The sequence below is a fragment of the Vanacampus margaritifer genome, chromosome 1 (assembly GCF_051991255.1).
Source record: "Vanacampus margaritifer isolate UIUO_Vmar chromosome 1, RoL_Vmar_1.0, whole genome shotgun sequence".
NCBI lineage: Eukaryota > Metazoa > Chordata > Actinopteri > Syngnathiformes > Syngnathidae > Vanacampus > Vanacampus margaritifer.
Genome location: NC_135432.1, coordinates 46,554,896 through 46,568,347, shown reverse-complemented (window position 1 = coordinate 46,568,347; position 13,452 = coordinate 46,554,896). Strand labels below are relative to the sequence as shown.

The 13,452-nt window shown below is 43.3% G+C and overlaps 1 protein-coding gene across 3 annotated transcripts in view; it reads left to right on the top strand.

The window, feature by feature from the left end:
- Nucleotides 1-13,452, top strand: part of LOC144044373 (disheveled-associated activator of morphogenesis 1-like) — a 143,239-nt gene that overhangs the window by 92,818 nt on the left and 36,969 nt on the right. For all 3 annotated transcript variants that reach the window (XR_013291274.1, XM_077558900.1, XM_077558778.1), the window contains exon 19: nucleotides 3,865-3,971. Coding sequence is in view for 2 of the 3 variants with exons in the window: in XM_077558900.1 (XP_077415026.1) it covers nucleotides 3,865-3,971 (107 nt within the window). In the remaining variant the exon portion in view is untranslated. The remainder of the gene's footprint in view (nucleotides 1-3,864; nucleotides 3,972-13,452) is intronic.

Here is a 13,452-nt window from a genome sequence, read left to right as displayed (position 1 = left end):
CCCCCCCTGTTCGGGTTCAAAGACAGTGGCTGAATTAGCTTTCTCACACACTCTGTTGGCTAATTAGCCATCCAGTGCCGGGAACCAAATAATGTATTACAAAAAATTTCACTTCAACTCGTCACCACTGCCACAATCTTTTGTCACTAGACGTCAAATTCTCACATTTTGTAGTCACGAGTGTCTTCTTTCAGACAAACTAACTTTTATTTGGCTAAGGTGTCATTTAGTACCTTTATTTTCACCTTAAGCAAGAGAAGTCGGACTAATTCGCCTGTCTTGTACATGTTAATTTCAGGCGCCTTGCTCTCTCCATTTCTGATAAATCATAAGTTTTCAACCTGCTCTCATTTGGTCATTTTTTATCCGTTTAAGAAAATGAGAACATGCTCGTGTTCCTCAAACCCTTGCCGTTCTAACGAGTCATTTCTTGAATCTGTATCTTCAACCGTTAAGTCGTGAGAGGTTTTTGTTGAAGGGGTGCTTCTCTCATGCAATCTCAATGGAATGTGGGGCGCGTGACGGCTCCAAGTCAAAAATGGATGTGCGCTCTTAAAGTGACAGTGACATATTTTTAGATTATAGTTAACTTCCACATTTCTTGACCGATTCCAGTCGTTTAAATTTTAAACTGTTCAGCTCATTTACATTTTTTTAAATACATGTTCAGGGACAGTGAGATACTTTTAGTTGATGTTGATTATGGTTAACTTCCACATTTCTTGAGCGATTCCAGTGGTTTAAATTTTAAACTGTTCAGCTCATTACCAAAGAGTCAGCAGTCCCATTCAAAATTTCCGCGGGAATTTTTCTAGTTAAGTTTTGACTACACAATTGATTAAAAAAAAAAGAAGAAGAAGAAAGAACAATGCATTGAATTGATAAACCTTCACCTGTTATTTCATCTAAAATGTAATGGTTCAGATTGAACAACAAAATCAGGTTGAAACAATTGGAAAGTCCAAATTGCTCAAGAGGTTCACAAACTTTTGAGCAGCACTGTATATATATTACAGAGCTTAAAGTAAAATAAAATCCTGAGCCTGAACTTTTGGGAAACTCATGAAAATCCTCCCCAAGTGTCAGGTCATCTCTTTCATTATCCATTTATATTTCGTATAGTACAGTATAGTACTGCAAGTTGCAGTCTCCTCTAGTGGTGCAGTGATCGATTATTTAGATATTCAAATATCCTACGGAAAATTATATTAAATAATCAGGTATTAGGATCTAAATAATATTTTCGCATGGTTATAGAACAATTATTAATACAGAAGACATTCAAAATATATTTCCACTTAATAATGATCGACCAACTTTCTTTTCTAGATAATTTACTTTTTTTCTTCTTCTTTTTTAACTTAAATTGTGCTTAGCAGCACATTATTTTTCTGTCTTCAAAGAGAGAAAAAAGATTTTATGTATATACACTGGGTGGGGTCACACACGGTTTAGGAGTAGAGTTCGCCAGTCGGCGAGCTGGCGAACTTAGTAACAGGGTTAGTTTTTCACTTAGATCGTTGGGGTGACGACCGGGGCCTCTCCCCGCTGGGCCTGGGGTTCGGGGATGCCGCCCGTCTTCCGGTGCCCCCATCTCCCCTTCTGCCCCTGGTGTTCCGTCCCTCCGCGTGGTGGGGTGGTCGCGGGTGCCCTCTCCGCTCCGCTGCCCGGCCCCCTCTTCGGCGCGGATGCCTGGGTGCGGTGTGTCCCCGGGGTCTGGGGTCGGGGGCTGGGGGGCTGTCGGTTGGTGGGGGTGGGGGCGGGGGGCGGGGGCAGCTTGGTTGGTGGGGGGGTGGTGGTGAGGGTGCCGGGGTGGGGGGTGCTGGGGTGGGGAGGGTGTCTGGGGATTTGGGGACCTGGGGGCGGTTGGGGCTGGGTTGGGGTGGGTGGCGGGGGTGGGGGGGCGGGTGGGTCGTGGGGGGAGCGGGGGTTGTGGGCCGGTGGGGTGCCTGGTGGGCCTGCAGTGCCCCGTCCTGCTGCGTTGGGTTGGGGGCGCGGGCCGCGTTGGGGTGGGGGGCGCTCCTGCTCCGGGGTTTGCTCTCCGGCCGGTGGCCCCTACGGGGCCCGGGGGTCGTCCTTTGGCGCGGCCGCGGCCTGGGGGGCCCTGAGGTGTTGCGCTTGCTCTGTCCTGGCGGGGGTCGACGGCTCCCCTCCTTGGTGGAGATTTTCATGCATGCTAGATCCACCACACCAGCATCTATCGAGACTCAGACACAATTTGTTTCTCCCTCAGGTCATTGATTCGGTGGAGGCTGGTGTCTGTGGATCTCACTCTGCTTCGTCTGTCCTTTCTACCTTTCCTCAGTTTCTCCTTTGGGCCGTTGAGGTTTCCCTGATTTGTTGGAGTTTAGATGTCTCTGGGGTTGGTGAAGGTTAGTGGCCCGGTGGGTGGTGTCTGGTCGGTGCTGGGCTTCGCTTTTCTTTCTTTTCTTTGGTCCCCCTTCGGGTCTCCTGGCGGCCCCACGACTCTGGCTGGATTTTGAAGTGTTCGGTTTAGGTGAACGGTATGGGAATTCCTTTTTTTTTTTTTTTCTTTCTCACGCACGCACGCACGCACGCACACACACACACGCACGCACGCACGCACAAACACACATACAAAAAAAAAGGGAGAACAATGATGATGACATTTCAAATGATCAATACTGAGATCTCCCAGAAAAGAAAAAAAAAAAAAAGAGAGAAAAAAGAGATTTTCGACAAATCTGTCCCTATGGATTTTGGAATGACCTTCCGTTAAATATTAGGCAACCTCCCTCTCTACCCAATCTTAAAACACATCTTTGTTCTTTGGCGTTTGACTCGGCATGAGACTCATCATTGTTTCAATGTTTTATGGTGCCTGCTGTATTTTATTATTCATGTATTTATTTTATTTACTTACCTACTTGTGTTATTTTATTGACTTATTCATTTACCCACTTAAGATAATTATTAATCTATTTTGTGTTTTTTTTTTGTTTGTTTTTTACCCGTCTTTATTCCATGACTGATTTTTACTCCATGTACAGCACTTTGTATGAAATGAAATTCCGAGTTGAGTAGTTTTTGGTGTGTGAGACAAAGTGACGTCAGAACCACAGTTGTGATTTTGCCGACTGTCAACTGCACAATTGAGTGAACTCGTTTTTTTAAACTCATCTCTAGGAACGGCAACTGTGTCCGACTGTCAGCATCATAGTGTGCAAATTATCACGTCGATTAGACTGCCTTTCAAAAGTAGTCCAATGACTCTAGCTGCAGCCACTAGCACCGTCAGCACGCTAACACTGTAGATGCCCTAAACACTGGCAACAGGCACCGTGCAATACAATGTCAGCGTAATTAAGTCTTCTTTTAATTCCCTTAATTTCTCTACGAAGTTGTTTTGTTGACTTTGGTCGCAATTGTTTACGCCGGCAATAAGAATGGCAGACACACAAGTCAAGTCATCTGTTGCGCGGCAACTGCCAAAACACTTCCGGGAAAAACTTTCAAATAAAAGCGTTCTTGGCATTGCGCTCCACATATTACTTGGCATGGGGAGGTTTATTTTGAAGTTGGCCTTTTCTCTTTTACTTCGCTAGATTTGTCATTGCGCTGGTGGCTTTTACACCAGAAATCCGGCACTGTCCCGGAGTACTTTAAGCCCTATGGGATGTTAAAATTAGCGTGTTAACATATAGTTAATTTAAAGTTCTATTAACGCCACAAAAAAAAATAAAAATTAACACTTGATCAACGACCGCCCCTTATTTGGAATCTGATGGCCAGAATCAGAAGGTCAGAATCAGAATAAGAAAAAGAGGCTTGTGCCATGACAACACCAGGAAAATTCAGTGCATTTATTGATATGTAATTATGTATTTTTTGTGTGTTATTAAGCTTCTAAAGTTTGTTCCTGAGAAAAGTGACATCGAACTGTTGGAGGAACACAAACATGAGCTTGAGCGTATGGCCAAACCAGACCGCTTTCTGTTTGACATGAGCAGGTAACTGACTACAGTTTATTGAAATGTCTTTGAACATGACTGTGAACACGTCAGGAGTGACATAATGAATGACTTCTTAATCAATTGATAAATTTATCTTTTGTTGCGACCTAAGCTTCACCCTGTCTAAAAGCTGCATATTGATACAGTTGGTACCTCGGAGTTTGAACATAATTTGTTCCTGCGAAGTGTTCAAAGTCCGAATTGTTCAACCTTCGAAACATTTTTCCCATAAGAAATAATGTAAATGCAATTAATCCATTCCCAAGCTCCAAAAACAGAACGTTCCTATTTTAATTTCTATTTATGTTTTTTACATTTACAGTACAGTACAGTATTTTAACAATAAAAATACTTTACCTTACCTGATGTGGTGTGATGGCATCAGTGGATGATAAATGCTATGTTAATGCTAGCTTCAGTTCAGTGCTGAGTTTGTGTATTTTACATTGGTCATATTGTTAAGACTACTAAGCGGTCCTTGCGTGCATTGTTTAACGTCAGGCATGTTGTTGAACAGCTAAGGGGGGTCCTCATGCCAGTATTTACAGTAGTCACGGTAGTTACAACTGTGCGATAATCTCCTTCCTAATTCTACTGTGGTTCGTAGCACTGTATGTTTTTCTTTGCTGCCACTGGCACTGTTGTCTTTCTTTGGGTCCATGGCGGAGAAAATTGTCGTAGAAAAATCAAAATGGGAGTATTCACGATCTGACTGGAAATGAGCAGTGCATCGTCTCAACTACCGCAACGTGAGCATTCGGCATTACTCGGCTTCGCTCGGCTTCGCTCAGCTTCGCTCAGCTTCGCTCAGCTTCGCTCGTTTACCCGTTTTCAAGGTATGTTAGGCTTAGCTTGCTTTGCCTGGGTGTTGGAACTCCGAAAATGAGTTTAAACTCCGAGGCATTTTTTATTCAGATTTTTTGGTTGAAGTCCGAATTGTACGAGTTCCGGGACGTTCAAACTCTGAGGTTCCACTGTACTTGGTTTTGAGACAATTCTATGCTTCACATTTTAAGGAAGGCTCCCTAATATTTCTATATTCTAAATCTGGGGTCCCCAACATCCAAAACATGCAGGATCCCTCCTCCAACGCACTTGATTCAAATGATCAGGATCGTTACCAGTACAGATGCACCGAAATTAAAATGTTAGGCGGAAACCGAAAATGAGAAAGGCTTGGCTAAAAACCGAACTGCGTACTACTTACCTAAAGACAAGGCATTGCAAATGCATGAAGTAAAAAGAAAATAATAAATTGAACATTTGCTGCATTCAAGGAAGTTTGGCTGTCGAATTGAATCCACTCTGATTGTCACAGTTCCAACCTCAAAGTGGCTATGGTAACATGTTCACATTTATTCGGATTAAAAACCTTATCAGAATAAAAGTGCTTCAGTACACACTCCATTGGGAATATTCGGACCCAATCAGGCCCATTCCGATCAAGATTTTATTCCGAACGAGAGGTGTGGTTTATGTCGATTGATAATCCGATCAACGCGCATAACAACAATTTAATCGGAATGACAAGTTCGGTATGCACTAGGGATGTAACGATAATAGCAATTTGGCGATTTGCGATATTAAAACTGCCACAATATCATCATCGTCATGTCACGATATTAAAGGGACCACACCATGATATTTTAAGCCCTTCCACAGTTAACTATAGGCATATAATGATGAAATCTTACCTTTGACACAATCGTGATGGAATTTCTAATGAAATATGAGTTATTTCGGTTGCTATTTTTCTTGACCGAAAGTTAAACGCTCGGTTCAGTAAAACCCCCTGGGGCTGCCGCGCCCCTCTCATGACGTTGACCGATCCGGCTGCTTCACGCAACGCCCACGAAAACAGAAAACAGTAAACAGTAAACAAAGATGGAAGAACATATTGTGGAGCCGCACGTCCTGGATCCCGATTCTGACATTGAGTTTGAAGTGCTCGAAGATCTCGGCGTTTGGTCACGCAAGCCATCAATTCTTGAATAAACATTTGAAACAAAGCAGGTCCTTGCCGCAAGAAATCGTGGAAGAGGAGGGGAGCAGAGAGGTTAAAGGAAAGGAGGAGGGGGAGGCGCACTATCCACTACACCATATATTAATTTAAGTTCTACAGCGCAAATGTTTACTTGTAGTTTACACGAGTGTCAGCCAATGGATTTTTAGACAGCCAATTGTCATTTCATTGCACTTTGGTATTGCAAATGTAAAGAATAATTGATTGCTTTGAATTCATTTGGACAGAATGTTTATTGATAAAGGCTACTTTTGTCATCATCCCATGGAGAGAGGTCTCAGAGAGGGAAAGTGGGCGTGCGTTTAGTCCACAGAGGCGGTGCGGTGCGGGGGTGGGGCTGCACGCGATGACGTCAAACTGTGCCAACAGCTTGTTTTCTCAGGTTGGTAGGGGCTGGTGCTTGGAGAGCAGAATAACCTAGAATTTCTCATACAGGGGCGAATAGAGGAAAACACAACTATGATCATGTTTTTGGTGAGGAATTAGCTTTTTAACATGGCTAAAAGCTCCAAAAAGTTGATTCTTCAGGTTGCAGTCCCTTTAAAAGCAGCACATCTGTTAAAAAGTCAGGTTGATTTCCATTTGTGGAATTCTAGCACCCTGTAGTGGCTAATTTAGTTTTTTGTTGTTGTTTTTTAGAGCGAGCTCAGTATTGTTCATTCGGTAATCTTACCGATTCGACATTTCATCATCATTGCTCGCTCTCTCTCTCTCTCTCTATTTTCTCTCTCTTTTTCTTTTTTTGTACGTGCGTGAGTATGTGCATGTGCGGGTGTGTGTGTGTGCATATGTGTGTGCGTGTGAGTGTGTGCTCATTCATTCACCTAAAACCTATTAAAAATCCCATACCATTCACCTAAACCGAATACTTCAGAGTCCAGCTAGAGTCGTGAAGTTGTCAGGAGACCCGAGGAAGGATCAAAGAAAATAAAGAAAAGTGAAATCCAGCACCGACCAACACCTACTACCCGCCGGGTTACTAACCAGAACCTTTCATCAACCCCAAAATATCTGAATTCCAACAAATTAGGGAGACCTCAAGAGACCAAAGGAAAGACTGGGGAAAGGAAGGAAGGATAGATGAAGCAGGGTGAGATCCACAGACATCAGCCTCCACCGAGTCAACGACCAGAGGAAGAAGCAGATTGTGTTTGAATTCCAGTAGATGCTGGTGTGATGTATCTGGCATGCATGAAAACCTCCACCAAAGATGGGAGCTTTCCACTCCGGCCAGGACAGAGCAAGCGCAACCCCCTAGGGGCCCCCAGGCCACGGCAGTGCCAAGGCACAACCCCCGGGCCGGAGAGCAAACCCAGGAGCCAGGAGCGCTCCCCACCCCAACACGGCCCGCTAGGTTTTTTTTTGTGACGTTTAATTTTCACAAGGCATGTGTTGGCCCTTCTATGTTTAAAATCCACGCTAACCCTTTCAGGCTCAAATTAATCTTTAGTAACAGGAAAAAATCTGATATTTGGGGAAATTATCATATGAGGTAGTAGTGTACAATTCAGATTTTTTTTTTTTTTTTGCGAAATCTTCACATACAATGCATTCGAGGATGTTGCAGATTTGTAACATTGAACACTAACTATATTTGCATAGCAGGTTTCAAAACATTGTTACAAAATAGTTTACAGTGGCAGAATAACAAAACAACTTGGTGAGTAAAAAAACATGGAAAATAGTTAATTACAATAGTAGGAACAAAATTACAATAATAACAATAACAACTTTTGATCCACTTGCATCAAACTATAATACCAATCCTACACCAAAATCTCAAATCCTAATTGAGAAGGCCATGTCTGAATGTCACTTCTTCGTGTGGTAGTTCAAGAAACAAATTTTGTCCTCTGTAAAGCACGAAAGTACTTGCATTTGCGTTTAGCCATTCTTACACAGTCTGCATCGTTTATCAGCACGAATGGGAAAATAATCGAATCAGTCTAGAGTCCCAGGGGTGGGCAGATTTGGTCCTCAAGGGCCAGGGTCCTGCAGGTTTTGGATGTTTCCCTTCTCCAACACAGCTGATATATGACCAACTCATCAGCAAGCTCTGCATAAGCCTGATAACGATCCTGTGGATTGGAATCAGCTGCGTTGGAGCAGGGAAACATCCAAAACCTGCAGGACTCCGGCCCTCGAGGACTGAGTTTGCCCACTACTGAGTCTAGTCTGACATCAACCCATCAGTTATGGTTACTATTATTTATTTCGATTAAATCTGCCTCTGTGTGTAGCTTCACTCCAAAATTATTTAATTTTCCATAGGATATACCATCAATGACACCTCAAAGTAATAAGTAAACACTGGTGATAGGAAAATAACCATGGTACTGATTGTTGCTCAAAATATAGACAAACCAATAGATAAAGCACGTGGCATCCATTGGTACATGTTACAAATCTGCAACAATGAAATACAGACGCTCCCCACTTTACGAACGAGTTACGTTCCGGACGATCGTTCGTAAGGTGAATTTGTTCGTAAGTTGCTTCAGTACTATATTTTGTATTATAATTTATGTTTAAAGGCTATATAAGTATATTGAAGGTTTATATAAGTATGTTTAAGGCTTGTACAAGTAACCTGCATTGGTTTGTACTGAAAAAAACTTTTAATAAAATGGAGAGAATACGTACAGTACTGTACTGTACTACGTATGTTAGAGAGAGAGAGCGAAAGACACACACACAGTATGTACATGTACGTAATAAGATAAATAAAATGAAGTTTAACTTACTTTTGGAAGATGTACTCGATGCTTAAGGAGATGATGGAGGAGGAGGAAGAGGAGGATTTTATATCATGAGAGATTCTTCGTCGTCGCTGGAATCGGCTTCAAAAGTTATTTCCTGCTTCATGGGGACCGGCGTTTCTTCCTCCTCCTCCTCGCCACGTTGCTCAGCCTCCAATGAGCTCTCACAGCGCCAATCGTCGGTATTAGCGGCGGAAAGAAGCACTACGCGCAATACAAAATCTAACTTACAGCATTTCTTTCCGAACATTTTTCGACATACTGTACGCGCAGAAATGTTCGTATGTACCGTTGTTCGTAACTCAAATGTTCGTAAGTAGGGGAGCGTCTGTACAGCTGCCCCTGGGGTAAAACCTAGAGGAGATAAAACCTACAAATTGACATATACTCTATCTCTATATTCTCCTGAGTCATCTTATGCAGTATTGGTTTCAAAATAAAGGAGATTGGTAGTGATGCTTACATGTAATTGATGCCTAGAAAATCAATTTCAGTGAAGCCAAGAAGGCAGACATTTTGAAATTGAGAGAGCTCGCCATCTAGTGAGCTATTGGGGAACTGTTTGTTGCTAATGCACATCAAAAGTCTGCAGTGGTACTTTTTGAGTAATAAAAAGGCTAAAACAATATGAATGTGGATTAATTAGGGGGAAAGCAATTAGTTGTTACTAATATGCAATGCCTGCCTGGAGAGGGCAGATGAAGGAGAACGTAATATGCTTGTGAACCGAATCAATATGTGGAGGAACTCAATATGTGCGATTGTGCGTGCATTAGCAAGTGAGTGCCTCAATATTAAGTGTCATTAGAGATTGTAGGTTGTTTGTATACATTGCTGTTGTGTACAAAAGCACAATATTGTGTGTGTGTTTTTTTGTATGAGCTCATTTGGCTTACAATATTGTGATCTTTTTTATATTGCCAACCTCCCCACAATATCGTGATAATTATCGTATGGTGATGTTTGAATATCGTTATATCCCTAGTATGCACATGCGCTGTCTTGACGTAAATGCGTCGTGACGTTGTTACTGCCCTTTAAAAAATGGCGGCATCTTGACAAGTGTTTGTCTGCGAGGGGATAACTTGTTTTAAAGTACTTGGAACTTTTTTTTGTCAAGATTTTGCTTCAATAAAAATGTTAAAACTATCACAACTATTGTGCTAAATGACAAATGAACTAATCTTGATCAATTACGTGATTGATGTCTGTGTGTGTCACGGCTGCCGCGGGGCTGATCTGATTAACGGAGCGGAACATGGCAGATCTGATCATGACACGTGTAAACAGGTGACCACAGATCTTCAATCGGAATTATTTCAATTGGAATGACAAAAAAATCTCCATGGCCAGTGTTTGAGGCAAATGTAAACGACAAAGATGGCTGAATTATTATTATTTTTTTTTAGTTAATGCAGACAATACAAATCACGTTGTGTTACGTGAATTATGTAACTAAACTAAAGTAATAAATAAAGATAAATAAATGTTTGTTTAAAATTTAGTAAATTATGTTTTGCCATTCACGGTCTGTCTCTCCAATTAGGTTGTCATTGTTGAGGAATGTCAGATTGAATCCAGTCGTGAAGTCGAGGGTCCTTCTCTTTTCTTCTTTTCTTTTCTGGCAATGTGTAGAGTGCAAAACGGGTGTGAAAGTCAATGCCATTTTGTTTTTGTTGCAATGGCAGACACCAAAGTCACCAACCCAAAGTTGAGTGTAAGCCTTTGCTGTCAAAACGCCTGTTAGCAACTTTAAACGTAATTTATTTTTGCCAATCGGATTTTTCAAAATAGGTCTCAACTGAAAGCTGCCGATGTGTAGTATAACAATTGGCAGTGTTGCCCCGCTCCACAGGGTGGAGCTTCTTTGTTTTTTGTGCGCATGTGTAGCACTTATTTTATTTGGTGGTGAATGTTTTCTTTTTATGCCGTGGAAGCTACGGTCATTGTAACGTGTGGTGGCGCTGAGCCAATTGTTTTTCTTTTGGCTTAATAAAGTGAATCCGTGGACTGCCAATCCTTTTGTTGCTCACGTTTTTTTTTCTGACCCGCTGCGCTATCCATGGCCGATCGGCCCGCGAGCGTTACAACTGGTGCCCGAACATACTTTTCCCACTGGACCTCGGTCGAGTTTTGATATCCATCAAGGACTCTAATCTGCCTAAAGTGAGTGTTTTTCGGAAAACCCGAGCCTTGGCGGACACACGGACGTCTTTCCCTCACTTCGCTGAAGTGAGGTTGGAGCGGGTCCCGACTACTTCCTGGACTCAACAGTGAGTGCAACGCTGTTTTCTTTGGACGGATGAGTTTAACAAACTTAAAAGCCTGCCGTCTGAAAAGGAACAAATTGAACTGATTAGTAACCACTCTCTTGAAAAATAAGTTGCCCTGTATGGCACCAGCATCTCTCAGTGATGGAACCAAGTGTGCCGCAGACAATTTTTTGTCATAAAGAGCAACGTAAACCTGACCATGACTGTTTCAAATGCTCTCTGTCAGGGTACACCTCACGCACCTGCCCCAACTGCAACAGCAAACAATTTTCTACTCAAGCCGCTGCTTGTACAACAGGGTCCCGCTCGGTGCAACCATCAGTTCCAGATCCCTCTGTCTCGGGCCTACAAGAAACCGATAAGGACGGCACTGCAGCCCCACAGCATAGCAGGCAGTTGGGAAACTACAGGGGAGGGAGAACGTTTGCAGGGGCCAACCTCCCTCCAGTCGCTGAATGAGCCTCACTCGCCTCCGACTCAGGATGGACCGATTCTTGGCCACTTAGAGGACAATTTTTGGGACGTGCACTGGACTACTCCTCTGAGAACGAAAGTGAACTGTGAACTTCAATGCAACTTGTGTGGATTCTACTCTTGATACGGGTGCTTCCCTCTCAGCTGTACGTGCAGACCTTGTTCAAACTAATGGCACTTACCCCAGCAAAGCCGGTGAGTGGTGTAGCCCCAGACTTTGCCAATAACGCTCCCTGCATCCCTGAAGTTGTCTTTTGGCTCAATATTGGATTAATGAACAAACATTTTTACCAGCGTTTTGCTATCATACCAAATTTGTCTTCTTTCATCCTGGGAATGGTTTTCATGACAAAAGCTTCTGTGTTTATCCGCATTCCCACAAGGACAATCTATATGGATGACATCCCCTACCCTAGCATCAATGAGACGCTAGCATCAATGGACTGACGTCACTCGGACTTTTCAGGAAAAGTTTCTTAAGCATGCCTTTTGGAATACAACAAGGACACTTTGCTTGGTCTGCTCACCAAGTTTTCTCCCATGTTTGACGTCATCTCGGTCGAACATCACTCACTGAACATGTCATTGAGACTGGTGATGCAAAACCTGTGAATCTCCACCCTATCGCACATCACCTGCAAAGAAATGTGTGATTGAAGACCAGGTGCAAGAAATGTTAAAGGACATTATCAGTGAACCTTCTATTAGTCCTTGGGCAAGCCCCGGTAGTCATTGTCAGCAGAGCTGCCACGGACCCAAGGTTCTGTGTGGACTTCCGTGGTCTCAATCAAGTGACTCAAAAATATTTATATCCTTTACCTTGAGTGGATGAGTCTTTGGGCTTTTTGGCAAGGGATAAGTTTGTCTCAAAATTGGACTTGGCTCGAGCCTACTGGCAGGTTGCTGTCTCGGAGAATTCTAGACCAAAAACAGCCTCCGTTTCTCACAGTGGTCTCTTCCATTTTCGGGAACTACCTCTGCAACGCACCTGCAACCTTCAGGAGACTCATGAACTCTGTGCTTGCCGGCCTCATTTACAAAACTTGTGCAGTCTACCTTGACGACATTGTTATTGCCTCACCTACCTTTGAGCAGTACTTAGCCGTTCTGGAGGAAGTGCTGGATAGACTCCAGGCTGCTGGCCTGTCACTGAAACTCAAGAAGTACCAGTTCTGCCTCAAAGAGTTCACCTTCCTCGGATACCGCATCACATCGGCTGGTATTAAACCGGATCCGGACAAGGTTAATGCAGTCAAGGAGTTTGGTACCCCCACCATATTAAAGCATGTCGGACAGTTCCTTGGCCTAACTGGACATTATCGTCGCTTCAGTTAAGATTATGGCTGTCATACTGAGCTTCTTCACGCTCTCAAGGAAAGATGCAGCTTTCAACTGGGACGACGACTGCCAGAGAGTCACGGACATCTTGAAGGATTGTGTCACATCGGCTCCTGTCATGTCATTCTCCAACTTTGAGCGTCCTTTCTTCATCCACACGGATGCATGTGACACTTTTCTGCAAAAGGATGACAAGGGTCGGGAGTATGTTGTGGCCTTTGCCAGCCGCTCCCTTCACAAAGCACATGTAACCAGTGTAGTTTAAACCCTGCTGCTTATATGTGGGGCTGTCCCTTTAAGAGCTGCTGGCTCTTGCCTGCTCGTCTGTCATCAGTGTCAACTAGACCCAGCTGTGGTGCTCTTGATTGAGTGAGAATGTCCCTTTTAAGAGCCCACTGTCGCCTTGTTTGTTGTCTCCTGCTCCACTGTCGATGGTGCACGCTGTCCTTGCTGTGGCTCGGCTTACTTGGTGGTCGTTTCAAACATTTGAACTACTCAACAAGAGGAAACGTCTTAACCATATAAACTACTTAACAAGAGGAGACTGTTAAGACAATTATACATTGATTCTGCTCTCGGGTGAGTTCCTCGAGGCTCATTTGGTTAGTGTT